At 40.1% G+C, this 22,384-nt stretch overlaps 1 protein-coding gene across 4 annotated transcripts in view; it reads left to right on the top strand.

Annotated features, from left to right (window-relative positions):
- The window catches only part of TMEM143 (transmembrane protein 143), a 38,370-nt gene that overhangs the window by 10,231 nt on the left and 5,755 nt on the right, over positions 1-22,384 (top strand). For all 4 annotated transcript variants that reach the window (XM_058179719.1, XM_058179717.1, XM_058179718.1 and 1 more), the window contains 2 exons: positions 8,662-8,856; positions 15,545-15,681. In XM_058179719.1, coding sequence (XP_058035702.1) covers positions 8,662-8,856; positions 15,545-15,681 — 332 coding nt within the window. The remainder of the gene's footprint in view (positions 1-8,661; positions 8,857-15,544; positions 15,682-22,384) is intronic.

The raw sequence follows: 22,384 nt of genomic DNA on the forward strand, positions 1-22,384 counted from the left end.
CTACCATTGATTATAATCTGTGCTGTTTGCTCTCCATAAATTGCCCTAATTATTCTTAAAAAACCATCTCCAAATTGCATCTTTTCTATTAATTTAAATAAAAAATCCCAATGCAATCGATCAAAAGCTTTCTCTGCATCGAGAAAAATAAATGCTGCTGGAATAAAATTTTCTTTTCTAAGTACTCCAATAAATTAACAATCTGCCTAACATTATTCCTCATCTGTCTCCCTTTTATAAATCCAGATTGATCATTATGAATTCTTCGCTGCAGAATCAACATTAATCTATTAGCTATTATTTTAACAAAAATCTTATAATCATTATTTAAAAGTGAGATTGGCCTATAGTTCCCAGGTTTAGAACAATCCTGTTCCTCTTTTGGTATCAATGAAATAAAAGAGGTTCTCCATGAGGGGGGAATTCCCCCTCCTAGTTGTATCTGATTAAATAATTCCTTAAGTGGACCTAACATCTCATCCTGTAAATTCCTATAATAACTAACTGTGAGCCCATCCGCACCAGGAGATTTCCCATTTTAATTGTTTAATTACCAAAGTAATTTCTTCAGAGGTTATAGGCCGATTCAGTTCATCCGTTTGTTCTAAAGTTAAATTTTTAACCTTATATTGCTTCAAATAATTATCAATATCCCTATATATTATCTTTAAGATATAAATTTGTATAATATTCTAAAAAAGCTTTTTAATTTTATCCTGTTGATATCTCTCTTTGCCTTTGTATTCTATTTTTCTATAGTACGTTGTTTTGTCTTTTCCTTAAGGTGTATGCTAACCACCTACCAGGTCTATTTATGCTATAAAAAGTATTATGTTTGGCATATTGTATATTTGTTGCCACCTGATCAGCCATTATCATATTAAATTGATTCTGTAATAACTTTATTGCATCTTTAAGTTTTTGATCATGTGGATTATGTATTAATAATTGTTGTTTCTTATAAATTTCCTCTTCTAGATACCTACGCTGTCTTTGTTGCTTATTTCTCTGTCTATTATTAAGATATATTAATACACCTCTCATAAAAGCTTTACTGGCGTCCCAAACCATTTCTATCGATGTTTCATTATTCAAATTATAATCAAAAAATTCTTTCATCTGCTTTTTACATTGATTTACATTATCCTGATATCTAAACAAATTTTCGTCTCTAAGTACTCCAATAAATTAACAATCTGCCTAACATTATTCCTCATCTGTCTCCCTTTTATAAATCCAGATTGATCATTATGAATTCTTCGCTGCAGAATCAACATTAATCTATTAGCTATTATTTTAACAAAAATCTTATAATCATTATTTAAAAGTGAGATTGGCCTATAATTCCCAGGTTTAGAACAATCCTGTTCCTCTTTGGTATCAATGAAATAAAAGAGGTTCTCCATGAGGGGGGAATTCCCCCTCCTAGTTGTATCTGATTAAATAATTCCTTAAGTGGACCTAACATCTCATCCTGTAAATTCCTATAATAACTAACTGTGAGCCCATCCGTACCAGGAGATTTCCCCATTTTTAATTGTTTAATTACCAAAATAATTTCTTCAGAGGTTATAGGCCGATTCAGTTCATCCGTTTGTTCTAAAGTTAAATTTTTAACCTTATATTCCTTCAAATAATTATCAATATCCCTATTCAATATATTATCTTTAAGATATAAATTTGTATAATATTCTAAAAAAGCTTTTTTAATTTTATCCTGTTGATATCTCTCTTGCCTTTGTATTCTATTTTTCTATAGTACGTTGTTTTGTCTTTTCCTTAAGGTGTATGCTAACCACCTACCAGGTCTATTTGCGTTACAAAAGTATTATGTTTGGCATATTGTATATTTGTTGCCACCTGATCAGCCATTATCATATTAAATTGATTCTGTAGTAACTTTATTGCATCTTTAAGTTTTTGATCATGTGGATTATGTATTAATAATTGTTGTTTCTTATAAATTTCCTCTTCTAGATACCTACGCTGTCTTTGTTGCTTATTTCTCTGTCTATTATTAAGATATATTAATACACCTCTCATAAAAGCTTTACTGGCGTCCCAAACCATTTCTATCGATGTTTCATTATTCAAATTATAATCAAAAAATTCTTTCATCTGCTTTTTACATTGATTTACATTATCCTGATATCTAAACAAATTTTCATTTAATCTCCAAGTTCTTCTACCCTCTTTTCCATATTGCAATTCCATCCAAACAGGACTATGATCAGACAAACATCTTGGAAATATCTTAGTTTTCTTCACCCTAAAAAGCAAATCATTAGAAATTAAAATAAAATCAATACGTGAGAAGGATTGATGCCTATCAGAGAAAAAAGTATAGTCTCTTTCCTCCAAATTCCGCAGTCTCCATACATCTCTTAACTCAAATCTTCTATCATATCAAAAAAGGATTTAGGCAGCTTTGCATGTGCAGGTATCTTCTTGGAAGAAATTCTCTTGTCCTTTCGTGTATCTATTACTCCATTCCAATCTCCCAATATAATGCACGATTTATAATCCCATAGAATCAACTTATCATATAACATTCTATAAAAATTTTCTTGTTGCTGATTGGGTGCATATATACCAAACAAGAGAGTCCTTTTTGTTTCTATTGTAAGTTCAATAGCAATATATCTTCCGTGAATATCTGCCTCTATTAACTTGGCTGGTATATCTTTTCTCAAATAAACCACTATGCCATGTTTTTTCTCCAAAGCTGAAGCAACAAAATGTTTACCTAACTTTGAGTTTATTAAGTACTTTTGATCTGATAGTTTAATATGCGTTTCTTGTAAGCAAATAACATCATTTTTAAATTGTTTCAAATAATGAAATATATTTCTTCTCTTCTGAGCTGAATTCAAACCATTGACATTCCAAGTCAAGATTTTATTTGCCATTACTGGGCTGCTGAAGCTTTTGAGCAATCAACTGAAGATCGTCCTCCCGTATCTTCGGCCGTGCTCCTCCCACCGCTTCTGTAGCAGAATCCTGAACTTTACTTTGAGTTTGTTGCTCCTTTTCTTTACGCTTAAGGGCTCCCCTCGTCAGTCTTTGTTCTTGTGGTTGTTCCTCAGATGGTAACATCACTGGAATCACCTCAGCTTCCACACCCATTTGAGTCTCTTGAATTCTTTTTTCTATTATTTCTATTTCAAGTTTCAGCACTGTAGAAAGAAAATCTTTGGCCTTAAGCACTGTGTCAATTCGATATCTCCTTCCTTGATAATACACTGTCAAACCAACTGGAACCTCCCATCTAAATTGAATCTGGTATTTCTTAAGTTCTTGTGTAAAAAATGTAAAGTCCTTTCTATCCCTTAACATCTTGGGAGGAATCTCTTTCAAAACCTTCAACTCCTGTTCTCCTATTTTCAAGTTTTTCTGAAAAGCAACTTGCAAAATTTGATTCCTCACTGTTCTTTTCAAAAAATAAACCACAATGTCTCTAGGAAGTTTCTTTTGCCTAGCAATCCAAGAATTAACTCTATAAATTTTGTCAATTTGATAAGCAACCTCTTGTGGATCAAGTTCAATAAATTCAGCCAGAGCTTCTGATAAATTTTTAAATCTTCCCTTTCTCCTCATTCAAGCCCCTAATTCTCAGAGCTCCTTCCATCATTCTATACTGCATCACCACCACTTGATCTTCATTTTGTCCAATTTGATTTGCATTCCCCCATTCTATTTTCTATTTGTTGATTTGACTGAACAATTTCTTGCACTTCCTCCTCCACCACCTCCAGTCTTTTGCCAAACCTTGAAAAGCCATCAAGATATCTTCTTATTTTTTATTATTCTCTTTATTTCTTCTCTTATTTTCTCATTATTATCCATAATCTCCTTAAACCTTTCTTCAGACACTTTCCCTTGCTCTTTAATCAGATCTTCTAAAGCTGGTTCAGAACCCCTTCTACCCCCAGTCTTAGGTGGTTTAGTAGCCATTTCAGTTTTTAAAATTCACAAAATATAAGTCTAGAAACTTCTCTTTTTCCCCTTAAGTATAAGAGCTCCCTTCACTTCATTAAAATCCACACATAACATTTCTTATCTTCTTAGTTACACAGGCTGTATGAAATTCCATTCGTCACTTTCACTCCCTTTCAGGCGCCATCTTTAAGAGTCAATTAAAACAAAGAAAAAAAAGTTTCTCTTTTTTAAAAGGTAGAAGTCAGGAAATCAAAAATACTTGCAATCCAGTAATTGTTCGCTCGCACTCATTCCGTCTGCTTAAAGAGATCCATAAAGATAAGACAATTAGCAGAGATGGACACTTTCTTCTTTTCCTGCTTTTGCAGGCACGCACTGAAGTCGGAGCATGGCAGGAATATTTATGGGACCGTCGACCCTTCAGGGCTCTGCTTAATTAAAAACAAAGCCCCTGGGGAGGTCTACCAACACTTCCCTGCTGCTCTTATCTTTTCCCTTTCATCCAGGGAAAGAGATTAAAGCCGGCTTTTCTTGGCTTTACGATGTTCAGTACGGAGCCCCTTAATTAGGAGCTCAGCGAAGAGGTGGCGCCACCGGAAGTCTTCATCTGGACTTTCTGACCGCCACTCAACACCGCAGGGAGACGGGACCAATACGTTGGTTCCGTCCCAGGTGCCTGATGGACCCGGAGAGGTTCCAGACGGAGCTTGGGCCATTCCCTGAGGGTCTGGCCCACGGCACGGCTGAAGAACTAGTCACGGCTTGGGAACTGGCCGCGGCTGGGGCTCTAGACCGTGTCGTGCCTTTGTGGCCTCTGACCCGGCGGAGGTATCAATCAGCTCCTTGGTTTTCTGAGGGGCTGAGGGAGATGAAACGCCGGAGAAGACACCTAGAGAGTTCTTGGAGATTCAGTCGTTCGGAAGCTGATCGGACACTAGTTAGGTCATATACCAGGACCTACCTAGTGGCATTGAGGGAAGCGAGACGTTGTTACGTCTCCTCCCTCATTGCATCGGCAGATAACTGCCCGGCTGCCCTGTTTCGGGTGACTCGCTCTCTCCTTCAACAGGGGGAGCGGGATGACCCGTTGCAGGGATGTGCCGAGGAGTTTAGTGGTTATCTATACGATAAAATTGTTCAGCTTCGGGATGGTCTGGATCAAAATTGGGTGGATCTGGGTGGGAGGTCGGAGAGCTGTCTTGTTGAGACTGTTTGGGATGAGTTTGACCCTGTGGCTCCCGAGGACATGGACAGGTTATTGGGGAGGTTGAATGCCACCACATGTTTACTGGACCCGTGCCCCTCCTGGCTGGTACTGGCCTCGCAGGAGGTGACACGAGGCTGGCTCCAGGGGATTACTAATGCTTCCTTGTTGGAGGGGGTCTTCCCTGCCGCCTTGAAAGAGGCTGTGGTGAGACCTCTCCTCAAGAAGCCTTCCCTGGACCCAGCTGTTTTAGGTAATTATCGTCCGGTCTCCAACCTTCATTTTGTGGCGAAGGTTGTAGAGAGTGTGGTGGCATGTCAATTACCCCGGTACCTGGATGAAACTGTCTATCTAGACCCGTTCCAGTCCAGCTTTCGGCCCGGGTACAGCACAGAGACGGCTTTGGTCGCGTTGGTTGATGATCTCTGGAGGGCCAGGGATAGGGGTTATTCCTCTGCCTTGGTCCTATTAGACCTCTCAGCAGCTTTTGATACCATCGACCATGGTATCCTGCTGCACCGGTTGGAGGGATTGGGAGTGGGAGGCACCGTATATCGGTGATTCTCCTCCTATCTCTCTGACTGGTCGCAGACGGTGTTGACGGGAGGGCAGAGGTCGACCCCGAGACACCTCACTTGTGGGGTGCCACAGGGGTCGATTCTCTCACCCCTCCTGTTCAACATCTATATGAAGCCGCTGGGTGAGATCATCAGTGGTTTCGGTGTGAGGTATCAACTGTACGCTGATGATACTCAGCTGTACTTTTCCACACCGGGCCACCCCAACGAAGCTGCTGAAGTGCTGTCCCGGTGTCTGGAGGCCGTATGGGTCTGGATGGGGAGGAACAGTCTCAAGCTCAATCCCTTCAGTCAGATGCAGCTGTGGCTGACTGTTGGGGGCAAGTCATTGGCCCCAATGGAAAGGGTGCGCAACTTGGGTGTTCTCCTGGATGGACAGCTGTCTTTTGAAGACCATTTGACGGCCGTCTCCAGGAGAGCTTTCTACCAGGTTCGCCTGGTTCGCCAGTTGCGCCCCTTCCTAGACCGGGATGCCCTATGCACGGTCACTCACGCTCTTGTGACATCTCGCCTGGATTACTGCAATGCTCTCTACATGGGGCTTCCCTTGAGGAGCACCCGGAGGCTTCAGTTAGTCCAGAATGCGGCTGCGTGGTTGATAGAGGGAGCCCCTCGTGGCTCCCATGTAACACCTCTCCTGCGCAGACTGCACTGGCTACCTGTGGCCTTCCGGGTGCGCTTCAAGGTTTTGGTAACCATCTTTAAAGCGCTCCATGGCTTAGGGCCGGGTTACTTACGGGACCGTCTGCTGCCACCGACTGCCTCCCACCGACCCGTGTGCTCTCACAGAGAGGGACTCCTTGGGGTGCCGTCCAGTCGGCGACACCCAGGGGAAGGGCCTTCTCTGTGGGGGCTCCCACCCTCTGGAACAAACTTCCCCCGGGACTCCGTCAACTTCCCGACCTTCGAACCTTTCGCCGTGAGCTTAAGACACATCTATTTATTTGCGCAGGACTGGGCTAGGATGTTAATTTTAATTTAGTTTTTAATGGGGTTTTTGTATTTTAATTATAATTTTAAATTTGGCCTTATTTAATAAGTTTTTTAATTAGTGTTTTATTTTGTATTTATATCTGTGTTTTTGTGTTTTTAATAGGCTGTAAACCGCCCTGAGTCCCTCGAGAGATAGGGCTGTATAAAAATGTGATTAAATAAAAATAAATAAATCTAGTAGTCCTCGATTTACAACCATTTGTTTAGTGACTATGTGAAGTTACAATGGCACTGAAAAAATGGACTTGCGATTAGTCCTATCACTTATGGCCATTGCAGCGTCTCAGTGATCACAAGATCAAATTTGGGTGGTTGGCAACCAAGATATTTAAGAGGCTTGCCCTGTCCCATTGTCATGTGATCACTCTTTGTGACCTTCCCAACCATTTTCCCATGAGCAAAGTCAATGGGGGAAGGTGGATTTACTTAACCATGGTGAAAAAGAATATAAAATTAGGAACAATATCAAACAATCTTGCTTAGCAATGGAATTTAATTGCCTTGTTTAGTAATGAAATCCCATTTGTTGTCATAAGTCCAAGAGTTCCAGAAAAGCCATTTCTCAGTCACAAACTGAACTGTGATTTGCAGTAAGTTAGTGTGCTTTAAAATTGATCCAGCATGTCTGAATCAAGACCAATATCTACCGGATGTATTATGAGACTGTTGCTCATCTCAAAAATGTTACAGAATGCAGGAATGTCTGCAGCTGGTCCAATAGCAATATCTCCATTAGCTTTCACCCTCTGTGGGGATATTGTTTTGAAAAAAGAAGAGCTGGGGAGAATTAGCTCTCCTACATCCTGCATGTTACATTTCCAATCTTGAGCAGGAATCAAGATTGAGATTTATTTTTTTGCTTGCGTGAGCAAAAGTTGCTAAAATGCTGATCCCAAAGCAGATGAAATGATAAACAGTGACCGGTATAATTTCCTGTTCTCTAGTATAGGGGTCTCCCCAGCCTTGGCAACTTTATGACTTGTGGACTTGGACTGTGGACTGTGCTGGACTGTGGATTATATTGGCTGAGGAATTTTGGAAGTTGAAGTCCACAAGTCATAAAGTTGTCAAGGTCAGAGACACCTTCTCTTGTACACTTTTACTGCATGAGAAACTGGAAGAAGAGTGGTAGCATCTTTCCTGACTAAAACATTAAATTTTATGCCCTTTAATAAAGTGTGTTATTGTAGTCAGAAAAGATGTTGCCAAACTCCTGCTGATTTTTATCATCACCAACTTAGATGACTCCCCTCCTACAACATTTTCTGGATGAGTGTCAGTGAAATGTTACATTCCTGGGTAAAGGAATGTGGGGTGGGTGAAGAAAAATCTGCATTCTCTGCCCATTCAGCACAGAAACTAACTGGTAGAGCAAAGACAGAATACAGGTAGTCCTCAATTTATGACCACAATTGAGCCTAAAATTCCTGTTGCTTAGTGAAACACGTGCTAAGTGAATTTTGTCCCATTTTTGCCTCAAACATTTGTTAAGTGAATTTTGCCCTATTTTACGATTTCTTGTCACAGTTAAGTGAATCACTTCAGTTGTTAAAGTTAGTAACCTGGTTGTTAAGTGAATCTGGCTTCCCCGTTGACTTTTCTTGTCAGAAGGTTGCAAAAGGGGATCTCGTCACCCCAGGACACTGCAACCATCATATATGTGAATCAGTTGCCAAGCATCTGGATTTTGGTCATGTGACTATAGGGATCTGAGTTTGAAAAATGGTCATAAGTCACTTTTTTCAATGCCATTGTAGCTTTGAGCAGTCATTAAATGAACTGTTGTAAGTCAAGGACTACTTGTAATTCATTCCTTCTGCTTGTTCACCCACTGTTGTTGTGATGATGATTTCAATACTATATTGCTCCTAGTGACCAGATATAGAGCAAATATGCTGTATTAATACTAATTGCATTAATCCTCCCACTTACGCCTTCCCCTTCTAGACACTCTATACACCTATTGATCCTGATCGGGACACACTGCAGGAATTCCCTTTGACAGATGCTGAACGGTTAATGAAAGAGCAGAAAGTTTTGGCCACGATGGAACCACTATTGGATCAGGCCAACTTCAACAAGTTGTCAGAAGATGCATTGGCTTATGCACTGATTGTCAATCACCCTCATGATGAAGTCCAGGTGTGGCCTGCAATAAAGATCACCCCCTCTCCACCTTTTTTCTTCAGGTTGTCCCATCTGTGTTATATGTGGTAGGGACGAAGGGGTCTTGAAATGGTAAAACAGACTAACATTTTAAGTGCAGATAATAACTCGTGGATTTTCGGAATGAGTCAGCTCGCTCAGGCTGTAAGAAGCCTGTTATTAAACACAGCTGCCTGCAATTACTGCAGGTTCTAGTCCCACCAGGCCCAAGGTTGACTCAGCCTTCCATCCTTTATAAGGTAGGTAAAATGAGGACCCAGATTGTTGGGGGGGGGCAATAAGTTGACTTTGTATATAAATATACAAATAGAATGAAACTATTGCCTTACACAATGTAAGCCGCCCTGAGTCTTCGGAGAAGAGCGGGATATAAATGTAAAAAAAACAAAAAAACTCGCCATGGGACAATTCAACAAATACAAAAGATAAATGAATTTCAACGGAATCATGGCCAATAAGAATAGAATAGAATAGAATAGAATAGAATAGAATAGAATAGAATAGAATAGAATAGAATAGAATAGAATAGAATAGAATAGAATTTTTTATTGGCCAAGTGTGATTTGTCTTGGTGAATATGCTCTCAGTGTACATAAAAGAAAAGATATATTCATCAAGGTACAACATTTACAATACAATTGATGGTCAATATATCAATATAAATCATAAGGATTGCCAGTAACAAAGTTACAGTCATACACTCATAAGTGGAAAGAGATTGGTGATGGGAACGATGAGAAGATTAATAGTAGTGCAGGTTTAGTAAATAGTTTGACAGTGTTGAGGGAATTATTTGTTTAGCAGAGTGATGGCCTTCGGGAAAAAACTGTTCTTGTGTCTAGTTGTTCTGGTGTGCAGTGCTCTATAGCGTCGTTTTGAGGGTAGGAGTTGAAACAGTTTATGTCCTGGATGTGAGGGATCTGTAAATATTTTCACGGCCCTCTTCTTGATTCGTGCAGTATACAGGTCCTCAATGGAAGGCAGGTTGATAGCAATTATTTTTTCTGCAGTTCTAATTATCCTCTGAAGTCTGTTTCTTTCTTGTTGGGTTGCAGAACCAAACCAGACAGTTATAGAGGTGCAAATGACAGACTCAATAATTCCTCTGTAGAACTGGATCAGCAGCTCCTTGGGCAGTTTGAGCTTACTTAGTTGGCGCAGAAAGAACATTCTTTGTTGTCCTTTTTTGATGATGTTTTTGATGTTAGCTGTCCATTTTAGATCTTGCGATATAATAGAACCTAGAAATTTAAAGGTTTCTACTGTTGATACTGTGTTGTCTAGTATTATGAGAGGTAGAAGTATGGAAGGGTTCCTCCTAAAGTCTACCACCATTTCTACGGTTTTGAGTGTGTTCAGTTGCAGATTGTTTTGGTTGCACCACAAGGCTACGACCTCTCGTCTATATGCGGATTCGTCATTGTCTCGAATGAGACCAATCACTGTTGTGTCATCTGCGAATTTCAGTAGCCTGACAGATGGATCATTGGAGATGCAGTCATTGGTATACAGAGAGAAGAGAAGTGGGGAGAGCACATAGCCCTGTGGGGCCCCTGTGCTAATTGTACAGGTATTTGATGTGATTTGATGTGAGGGCCTTTTCTGTGGGGGCTCCCACCCTCTGGAACGAGCTTCCCCCAGGACTTCGTCAACTTCCTGACCTTCGGACCTTCCGCCGCGAGCTTAAGACACATCTATTCATTTGCGCAGGACTGGACTAGGGTTTTAAATTTTTAAATGTCTAAATTTTAGATTTGGTTTTAAATTGGGTTTTATTATTTATATGTCTATTTTAAATATTTGGCCTTTATAATAAGTTTTTTAGATGAATGTTTTACTTTGTATATTTATGTGTTTTTTATATGGCTGTACACCGCCCTGAGTCCCTAGGGAGATAGGGCAGTATAAAAGTACGAATAAATAAATAAATAAATAAATAAATCTTGCTTAGCTTCACCTGCTGCTTCCTGTTTGTTAGGAAGCTTGTGATCCACTTACAAGTCTGTTCTGTAGCTGGTTTAGCTTAGTTAGAAGAGTATCTGGAATGATGGTATCGAATGCTGAACTAAAGTCTACAAAGAGGACCCTTACATAGGTCTTTGGAGACTCAAGATGTTGTAGGATGTAGTGCAGAGCCATATTAACAGCATCATCTGTTGATCTATTTGCTCGGTATGCAAATTGCAAGGGGTATAACAGCGGATCCGTGATGGTTTTCAAGTAGGAAAGCACTAGCCTTTCAAAGGTTTTCATGACTATAGATGTTAAAGCAACTGGTCTGTAGTCATTCAGTTCCTTGATGGTGGGCTTCTTCGGCACTGGGATGATGGTAGAGCATTTGAAGCAAGAAGGAACATAGCACATCTCTAGTGATTTATTGAAAATATGGGTGAAGATGGGGGCCAATTGGTCAGCACAGACTTTTAAGCAAGAAGGAGTTATCTTGTCTGGGCCTGGAGCTTTTCCTGGCTTTTGTCTGTGAAATAGGTCCTGCACTTCCTTTTCTGTGATCACTAGGGGTTGTGAACCCAATGAAATGGGGTCAGTTGTAGGAGGCTTGGCTGTTGTTGGTGTGTCTAAGATGGGGGTTGTGGAGATAGGTGGCTGTAGTTTCCTTTCAAACCTGCAGTAAAACTCATTCAGGTCATCTGCCAGTTGTTCATTACCTTCAGCCTGGGAAGGAGGTTTGCCATAGCCGGTGATATTTTTAAGAGTTTTCCACATGTTTGCCGGTTCGTTTGCTGAAAACTTTAGCTTTTCAGAGTAGCTTCTTTTTGCTGCTCTGATCTCCCTTGTTAGTGCATTTCTGGCCTGATTGTACAGCATTTTATCACCTTTTCTGTAGGCTTCCTCTTTGGAATGTCGTAGCTGCTTAAGTTTAGGTGTGAACCAAGGTTTGTTGTTACTATATATTCGTAAGTTCCTTGTACGTACACATAGGTCTTCACAGAAGCTGACATACGATGTTACAGTATCTGTGAGTTCATCCAGGTCTGCAGAGGTATCTTCAAAAATATTCCAATCAGTGCAGTCAAAACATGCCTGTAGCTTTAATTTTGATTCCTCCGTCCAGGTCTTCACTGATTTAATTGTTGGTTTTGTGGTTTTAAGTCTTTGCCTGTAAGCAGGTACAAGGTGAATCATGCAATGATCAGAGTGTCCTACAGCTGCACGTGGTAAAGACCGATAAGCATCTTTTAGTGTTGTGTAGCAATGGTCTAGAGTATTCTTGCCTCTGGTGGGACAATTGACATGCTGAAAGTATTTTGGTAGCTCTTTCCTTAAGTTTGCCTTGTTTAGATCTCCCAAAACGATGGCCAGTGAATCAGGGTGATTGGCTTCAGCCTCCATGATTTGGTCAGCTAGAGTTCGTAATGCCTTGTTTACACAGGCTTGTGGTGGGACATAAACAGGAATTAGAAGAAATTGAAGAAATTGAAATTGAAGAAATTGAAGCAGAAATTGAAGAAAACAGCAATTAGAAGAAATAATAAAGTTAATCCAGAAATACAAGTTAACAATAATTTCAATGAAAACATGGTCACTAATAATAAAAGTAACTGAATGAAACGATTGATACAGTGTTGAATTGTCCTGCGGCGAGTTGGCCATGGCAAGTTGATTGTGCATATTATCCTGGACCCTTCTTCCTACCCTCATGTTTTGCCTGATGGCTTTCTGTTTGTCAGCATCATTTTTATGTGTGATGTCTTTGACTGCAAACAGAAATGGAGACGTTTTTGCTTACAGTCTCATTATCTCAACCCAGGCCTATCAGTTTCCAGCACTTCTGTCTTCTGAGACTCTTATAGTAAAATGCAAATCCTATCCCTTTTCCCCCTCTTTTAAAGTTTGGTGAAGTGGGATTTTCTTAGGCTGGGGTTACGCGCAAACAGAATCTTAGAATTTCTTTGGATCTTTCCAAGCCCAGAGATAAAAATTTCACAACTTCTCAGTATTATTCAGCCTTTTGCTTTGCTTTACTTTAACCTTGTCCAGCAGGATATCTTTTGATAGCCTTTTTCTCGATTTTATAGCTTATATCACCATCTAAAGTTGCCTATGTTGTGCCTTATTCATAATTAACATGTAGCTTATTAGAAAATTGTATGCTGCCTATTAACTTTACAGCTTTGGTTGTCTTACAAGATATGGTGAAACATTGCTACTATCTATTAAGACATCTATCTATTACATTGTTACTATCTATTAAGAAATGAAATGCAGTTTATACAAAGTTCTTTTTGGCTAGTGGCTGGATATCTGAACTGCTAGAGATCATAATTTCCTTTATTTTTTGAGGCTGCTGAGGGAGTAACATCACCAGGCAGGTAGATGCTGAATGGTATTAAATCTAAAGGAAGACTTACACTGTAAAAAAGAAGTTTTTTGCCAAAAAAAAAAAAGCATGAATCATGTATCTTAATAGTTTGCTTCCAAAATTTAATAGTATGGCTTTTGAAGGCCACCAAACAACTTTGGGGATTACATTCAGTTCACAGTTTGCCTATCCTTTGATAGATTCTGATTTATTTGTTTGTTTGCTTGTTTCTGCATCTGTTTTGTATTTGCTAAAAAAATATAAAAATTAAGAAAAGGTGCCAAACAAATTGCTGTCCTGGAAGCATTACTGCTTCAGATAGGAAGGCAGTTCAGAGAGTGGTGAGGATAGCAGAGAATATTATTGGCAGTTCACTTCCTTCTTGTTTGGGACGCTAAACATCCTCTTCATGACCTGTTGTCCTTGCTACCTTCTGGGAGGAGCTTTCCAAAGAACATCTAGATTCAGTGACAGTTTTGTTCCACACAGCATCAACCTTGTGAACTCTCAAACTTCCTCTTTCAGCTCTATTCAAAATGGACTGTGATTAATATCTCTCTCTGTGTGTGTACACACACACACACAAAGTTTTTAGAGCAGGCAACAGAATTTTATTTTTAATGTGGACAAGTGTGCTCACAGGAAAAAATGACTATAAAGGTTATCTTTTATTTTATTCTATCCTATCCTATCCATCTTATCTTGTTTATATAATTTGCCTTTGTGCGTAACCCCAGCCTAAAAAAAATCCCAATTCACCAAATTTTAAAAGAAGAGGAAAGGGATAGGATTTGCATTTTAGCTGTAAGAGTCTCAGCAGACAGAAACGGATAGGCCTGGCTTGAGGTAACAAGACTAAGCAAAAACCTCCCCTTTTCAGATTGCGGTCAGAGAAATCACACATAAAATATTTACGTTAGGCATGGAATTCCCATTACAGACATAGGATCCTGCTGCCCTGCTAGCATCCAAGCATGTAACACATGACTTGACATCTTGGGTTTTCTCTTGGTAGGCTGTGGGCATGTGCCCATGTAGTTACTTTTATCTCCTTCGCAACCCATTCCTGAAACAGCAACAAACACTTGATAGTCCAGTGTTAAAGTGATGTTTTCAGCCTTAAGCCAGCAGTATTCAGCAGCCACTGCAAAATATATAAAATTTGTTACACTTTGCTTCTTGTTACTTTAGAGGCAGTCCGGTGACCTGATTCAGATCAACCTGAATCTATTGGTTACTTCACATTGGGGCTGACGCTTCCTTTCAGCTCCCTGATACACTTCACCAAGGCCATCATTGCACATAGGTAGTCCTAAACTTACAACTACAATTGAGTCCCAAGTTTATGTTGCTAAGTGAGAAATTTGTTAAGTAAGTTTTACATCATTTTATGACCTTTCTTGCCACAGTTAAGTGAACCACCGCAGTTGTTAAGTGAATCAAGCTCCCCACTGATGTTATTTGTTAGAAGGTTGCAAAAGGTGTTCATGTGACCTGGTCATAACAGTCATAAGTCTGGAAAATGGTCATAAGTCACTTTTTTCAGTATTGTTGTAACTTCAAATGGTCATAAAGGAACTGCCGTAAGTTGAGGACTATCTGTATTATTTCGGTGAGTGAGAAAATCCACTCCTTTCAAACCAGATTGGCCTGTTCTAACATCCCCTTCTGGAGTTTACAGATCAGCTACAGGTTGTCATATGGCTGATTCATGGAGATGATGAATATGAAAGCCATTGTATTTTCCTTAGAGATCCAATTCGGCGTAGTGGTTAAGGTGCTGGCCTAGAAACCAGGAAACTCTGAGTTCTAATCCCACTTTAGACATGAAAGCCAGCTGGGTTTCCTTTGGGTCATTCAGTCACTTCTATCCCAACTCACCTCACAGGATTTTTGTTGGGAAAATAGGAGGAGGAAAGACCATTATAAATTGTATGTTTGCCCTCTTGAGTCACTCATAGAAGTAATAAAGGCAGGATGAAAAAACAAATGAATTTACCATTTCCTAGAGGTGACAGGTGCTACAAGAGGTAGCAGGCTGCAGGTGGAAGAATCTGCTGCCGTCCAAACTGGGCGCTCTCATTTTACCAAGCACTGCTCAGCAGTGTTGGGAAGATACTGGATTTTGACATGCGCTTTGATTCATATGGCAGTAGCCCTCTTTCTAAGTATACCTGGGGAAGCCTACAGATAAGCAGACTTGAGTAGGTGACAGGGATTTTCGTCTGCCTTCATCAGTAGTACAGTGGTAGATGGTTTGTTTCCCATCACTTTGTGATGTTCAAAATGTGGGAGTCCTTAATAACTTGTATTTTCATGTCAGTTCTGGCTTCCGTTCTTCAGGTGACAGTGAATTTGGATCAGTACGAATACATCACCTTCTGGGCTCTGGGCCAACGGATAGGACCTCTGCGAGTGATGGCTGCAACTCGAGCCCAGAGGGCAGGCTTCTTCAGCACTGCTCGGATTCCTGCAGACAGGCAAGAAAAAAATGGTCTCCTTAGTATCTGTTGCCACCTGGAGATCCTTTTGGGGGAGTATTCACAAGACTCGGCCTTCTAACAGGTCAGATTTCTGTCCATCAGTTGATGTTACCTACTTTGTCTTAAGAAGAGCAATGATGGAACAGACCATAGACTGGCATTCTGGTAGTCTGAGTAGGGTCCTAACACCAAATATTGAGAACAGCTTTGCCCTCAAGATATTTCTCTGCCACTGAATTCAGAAGCATATCATCTCTGATTCTTGACCTAGTCTAACAGCCATTTTCCTCACCTATTCAAGATGGCCCAGTCACATATTTAAGAAATCAGTTGCATAGTTTGGTGAATTTATGTGGTTCTTTTCCTGTCTCATAAACCTGAAGCTCTTTGCTTGTAACACTCTGTTACTGAGCTGTGTTCCGCCCAGTTTTATGTGCTGTTGTAAATGAGATACTATAGATGGGATGCTTTACAACTTGGAGGAAAATACTTTATGACTTTTAAGTGAAATGTTCATATAAAATAAGCTTACTGATTTTTTTTCCTTGAAATTTCTCTGGATAGAAAACTGAAAAATATATTCTTAGGGGGAAAAATGAATGTTCTTTCTTAGAAGTTAAATGCTTTCATCGTGATTCATTTCATCAAATGCTAAGGTTTGCCTGCAGAAGCTTTTTTAGGACATTCTTAATCTGAGCTGCATTTGGGTAGGCCAGATTGTGCTCTCTTCCATCATACCTGCTCTGACAGGGTTTGATTACTGTTTCCCAGTTCCTTTAATCAGTGTTTTTCAAGTTCAGCAACTAAGACGTGTAGATTTTGGCATGCTGGCTAGGATATTCTGGGAGTTGAAGTCCGCATCTTAAAGTTGCTGTGGTTGAGAAACATAAAAATGTATATGACACTTAAATTTCCAATAAGTCTGTTGGATGGTGATAGGCTTATATGTTTAATTTATTGTTTATAACCCAATTCGTAGCTTGAACAGAAGCCGTATCTGTGGGTTCTAATTTTGACTTAAGGACTGTGGACTTAGAGTGACATTCAGCTGATCACTCAATCTCAGCCTTAGGAAGAAGAAATCAAAGGCAAACCAGTTTTGAAAAACCTTGCCAAAGAAAACTGCAAGGACTTTTCCAGGCAGTTGCCAGGAGTCAAAAAATTGTCTTAAAGGCACAAATAATTTAAAAAATGGAAGGGATATCCCAGAAGTTTCATTCTACCCTATTATAGTTGGATGGTAAGGAATGTGAAGGTATAGATAGGAAGTTATATTCCACAGGAAACTTCCTACTTTTTACCAGCTATTTTTTGCATTAATCTTATTTGCATTAATGCTGAGATATTATTACCAGGCATAACAAAATACCATATTGATTGTTCTTCATGAATTAACACAGCAAAATCAACATAGCTTGACATAGCAAATTACTATACTGTGTATTTTTGTTTAATTATGGCAGGTTTGGTCATGCTTGACTGATTGTCCAGACTGATTAAGGATGCCTGGCAACATAGGACATTTTTGGCATGTGATAGTGGAAGACAGTTCTAAAGCAGAAAGGATTATGAAATGAAATTAAAAAATGAAAAATAAGCCTTGCCAGATAGGTTTTAGTTGTTCAACTATGGAAGGTTACATGCAAGTTAATTTTCAGCAACCAAATTGGGATACTTTTAATTTACATCTTAACAAGAATAGAAGTCTCACAGAAATGCTCACAGTTTTCCACATTGTCCCAGTCAACTTTAAGGAAACATCATTCAGGGGCAAAGATTATTTGGGGAGAAAATTACAAATGTTGTTTTTAATTATTATTTGTTATTAATTTTATGTACCGTATATTGTGTTTTTCCTCTCAGTGGGATGGGGTGATTTGGCTACAATCAGTTCATCTTTTGTATAAATATTTTTTCAATAGTTTGCATCCTCCAGATCATCTTTGTTGGCAATACCTGGCATTTTGTGACCCATAATAATGTGCCCCTTTTTTTCCAGAGTTCTTGTATCATCACCCCTCAAGACCAAAATCTGAAACTTTTTGTCAAAAGGGTAATTGAGTTACTTCCTTGCCTATAAAAGACCCACCAGTTCCTAATCCAAGTATTTTACAACCGTAAAAAAGATGATAGACCTCATTTTTTCTCTCGTAGTACAGTGAGTTTATCTGGCCTTATCTATGCCATATAGTGATGATGTAGTTATTCTTCCCTTCCCCTGCTTTCTCAGAGAGACTGATTTGCCTGAGTAGTTCTCTGGAATTCCAACTTCAATATAAATATCTGACCAGATCATTGGAGATTTCTCTGATTTTCCTGTTGGAGATTGGCTATTACAATTCAAAATCTTTATCTTTTGATGGTTCCACAAACCTTATGAAACATGTGGCCCTTGTAATCTCTAAAGCTTGCATATTTTTATGCAGTACAGACAGAGAACGAGGTGGCTCGATGGAGTCACTGAAGCAGTAGGCATGACTCCAGAGACAATGACAGTAGACAATGGACTCCAGAGGATGGTAGAGGACAGGAAGGCCTGGAGGAATGTTGTCCATGGGGTCGCGATGGGTCGGACACGACTTCGCAACTAACAACAACAACACAGATAGTCCTCGATTTACAACAGTTCATTTGGTGACCGTTTGAAGTTACAAGGGCACCGAAAAAGTAACTTATGATGGTCATACTTCGACCATTGCAGCATCACCTGGTCACATGATCAAAATTCAGACACTTGGTAGCTGGTTTATATTTATGACCGTTGCAATGTATCAGGGTCATGTGATCCCCTTTTGCCATCTTCTGACAAGTAAAGTCAATGGGGAAGCCAGATTCATTTAACAACCGTGTTACTAACTTATCAAGTACAATGATTCACTTAACAACTGTAGCAAGGGGCCGGTTTAGCTCACGCTGGTAAAAGCCTGTTATTAAGGCTTATTAAGAACACAGTAGCCTGCAATTACTGCAGGTTCGAGCCCGGCCCAAGGTTGACTCAGCCTTCCATCCTTTATAAGGTAGGTAAAATGAGGACCCAGATTGTTGGGGGCAATAAGTTGACTTTGTAAATATACAAATAGAATGAGACTATTGCCTTATACACTGTAAGCCGCCCTGAGTCTTCGGAGAAGGGCGGGGTATAAATGTAAACAAAAAAAAAAAAAAAAAGCAAGAAAGGTCATAAAACCAGGAAAATTTCAATTAACAACTGTCTCATTTAGCAACAGAAATTTTGGGCTCAATTGTGGTCGCATGTCAAGGACTACCTGTAGTTGTTCAATTGTGGCACTATCTATATACCAGATAAACTGGGATATCGTTTTTATGTTAAAAGAGTCTTTCTGCGTTCTGTCTTTTAGTAAATTTGGAATGATCACTTCTGAATTCCTCCCAGTTTTAGGGCTAATACTCTTCAGTTTGGTGCATATTCCTTGATCCAGCACATTCCTTCTGCAAGATAAAGTGATTACAACATAGAAGACAATATATGAATTTAATGTGGGGCCATATCAGATTCTGCACAATATCCAACAGCTGTCATGGTTGCAACCGTATTGATGGAATATGCTCTTCTGTAGATACAACAGTGCTTTCCAGCTCTTTTTTATCGTCACGCAAATTACCCATTGTAACTTCAGTTCAAACTTACCTCCAGTGCGAGATTTATTCTAAGATTTTTTTCTCGGACCTTGTGTAGCGCTACTCTCAATGGATGCGACTTTACGAATTTGGGGAGTTCAGTGTAATGATCTGGTTATCAATACCAAATAGTCCCAGTTGGAGATCCTTCTCCAACTAATGGAGCTTCTGGCAGTTATGGAAAGCTCTTAAAACTTTTTAGGGTCTTGACTAGGTGGTACTTCGCCACCAATGATACAGGTCGTCCTTGATTACAACTATCATTTATCGACTGTTAACAACAGCACCGGAAAAAGTAACTTACCATCAGGCCTTACAAACCATTGCATCACCCCCAGGACTATGTGATTCAGGTGCTTGGCAACCAGCGTGTATTTATGAGAGTTGCGGTGTCTGGGGGTCATGTAATTGCCTTGTGCGACCTTCGCAGTCGGCTTCCAACAAGCGAAGTCAATGGAGAAGCCAGATTGGCTTAACAACCACATAATTCATTTAACAACTGCAGTGATTTCCTTAAAAGCCGTGGCAAAAAAAGGTCGTAAAGTTGGATGTGACTCATTTAACAACTGCCTTGTTTAGCAACAGAAATTCTTATTCTAACTATGGTTGTAGGTTTAGGACTGCAGGCAGTCCTTGACTTACGGCCACAATTGAGCCCAGAATTTATGTTGCTAAGTGAGAAATTAGTTAAGTGAGTTGTGCCCCATTTTATTTCTTGCCACATTTGTTAAGTGAATCACTGCAGTTGTTAACTTAGTAACCCAGGTTGTTAAGTGAATGTGGCTTCTCCACTGACTTAGCTTGTCAGGAAGTCACAAAAGGGGATCCCATGACCCACCCACCCCCACTCCAACACTGCAATCATCATAAATATGAGTCAGTTGTCAAGCATCTGAATGTAAATCACCTGCCCATGGGGATGCTACAAAGGTCATAAGTGGGAAAAATGATCGTAAGTCACTTTTTTCAGTTCCGTTGTAACCTTGAGCGGTCACTAAACAAACTGTTGTAAGTCAAGAACTACCTGTATCTGTACCATTTTATCTGAACCAGCATAAAACCTGTAAGAGTTCTTTTTGCGTTTTCTGGGCATTCATCCTATGTTGGTATTTTAGCTTGACAAGGCCCTGACCTGGAAGATTCCACCCCAAAGACCCCGTCAGTTTCATTGCACCAAACGTGTAGCAAGCGATTTAATTATCATGTCTTCTATATAAGCTTCCACTATCAACATGCTGCCATGCTAGCTGATCCCTCATATATTGCAGCTATGCTAGGTATCCCATGCTCTGACATGTTTGGAGCTCTTTGAATTGGATTGGCAGCTTTTATACAGGTAGTCCTCGACTTATGACTGATCATTTAGCAACCATTTGAAGTTGTGACAACAGCCCTCCCTAAAATACTACAATTCGCTCCCGAAATTACCTCAGCTGCAGCATCCATCTGGCCATTTGCCCTTATGATACTTTAGCATGGCCCCACCATTTACTCCCCCATCCTGCCCTGCTGGGTCCCCCCACACAAATACACTGGTCCTGCTTTGCCACCCCACTGTGTACCATATGCCTGTGTCACTGGTTGCTTACTTACCGTTCATAGATCCGCAGAGCTGAGGAGGTCTGAGTAAAGAAGGAGAACAGGTCACTCTGTTGCTGGGCGATGTGGCACAACCCACGTGGCCATCTTTTTCTGATTAAAAAATAATGTTGGCACAGCTAATGCTGGCAGAGCTAAGGCGAGCATTAGTGAGAAAAAGAAAACCAAAAGCTTTGCCAGCATTATTTTTCGGGGGGAATAAGTGAAGCCCAAGTGACCTTGGGGCAGGAAATGGAGCATAGGACATCTTGGGGTGTAGGGATGACCAAGGCAGGTGGACGTGCCTATACTAGTCCTAGCAGGGTCTCTTCCCGCCCCGAGGCACTCCATACTCCATTTAATGATCTGCATGTTTGTTTAATGAATGCATTGGGTGAGCAGGAATTGGGGGGAGGGTGTCATTAAGTGAGGAGATTCACATAACAGCCCTCCTGACTCTGAGCATAATGGGCAGGCTCCATTACTGATGTAACTTAAAGACTACCTACCTATAAAGCCTTATTTTGAATGATGCATTTTGATGGTTAGCGACGTCATAACAGGAGTACCTACCCTCCGAAAATACTGTAAAGGTTGCTATTGCGATTTTGTAGCTGCGGTTCTTTGAGTGATGACATTGATCTGTGCATTCGTGTGGCCCACCTTCCATCCTGTGTAGGCAGCCATTGCACTGCAGCTATTTGTGTTGGCCTGAAGATACTGAGGTAAAATGATAGAAAGAGTATGACTGTCTAAAACACGAAAATCGGCTTAGCTCTAGAGAGTTCCGAACTAGATGGTAGAAGCAAATGACCAATGTGTGAATGCATTGATCACCTCTCAAAAAATCAGAATAAAAGGCCAGCAACCTATTCTTTTTACAATATTTTGTTGCAGAATTTAGAGGTTTGGTCGTGGAAGTAGAGAGATGGAAACTGTGAGGAACTATGAAGTTGCTGATCAGGGCAGGGGTTGGCATCATTTTTAGGTGTCTTAATTCCATTCCTTTTCTCCACCAAACAAAACCAAACACAACCCTCCAAATTTTGACATTTTTTTTATCCCATTCATGCCCAGTCTCTTCTGCAAAGACACTGAAATTATATTACAAGTAGTCCTCAACTTACAACAGTTCATTTAGTGACCATTCAAAGTTTCAACGTCACTGAAAAAAGTGACTTATAACTGTTTTTCACACTGAACAACTGTTGCAGCATCCCCATGGACACATAATCAAAATTCAGAGGCTTGGCAACAGACTTATATTCATGACGGTTGCGGTGACGGTGGCATATGATCATCCCCTTTCGCAACCTTCTGACTAGCCAAGTCAATGGGTTGGCCAGATTCATTTAACAGCCATGTTATTAACTTGACAACTGCAGTGATGTGGCAAGAAAAGTCGGAAAAATGGGGCAAAACTCACTTGCTTAGGAACATAAATTTTGGATTCAATTGCGGGTGTGAGTTGAGGACTACCTGT

This window comes from Ahaetulla prasina, chromosome 4, assembly GCF_028640845.1.
Source record: "Ahaetulla prasina isolate Xishuangbanna chromosome 4, ASM2864084v1, whole genome shotgun sequence".
Classification (NCBI taxonomy): Eukaryota; Metazoa; Chordata; class Lepidosauria; order Squamata; family Colubridae; genus Ahaetulla; species Ahaetulla prasina.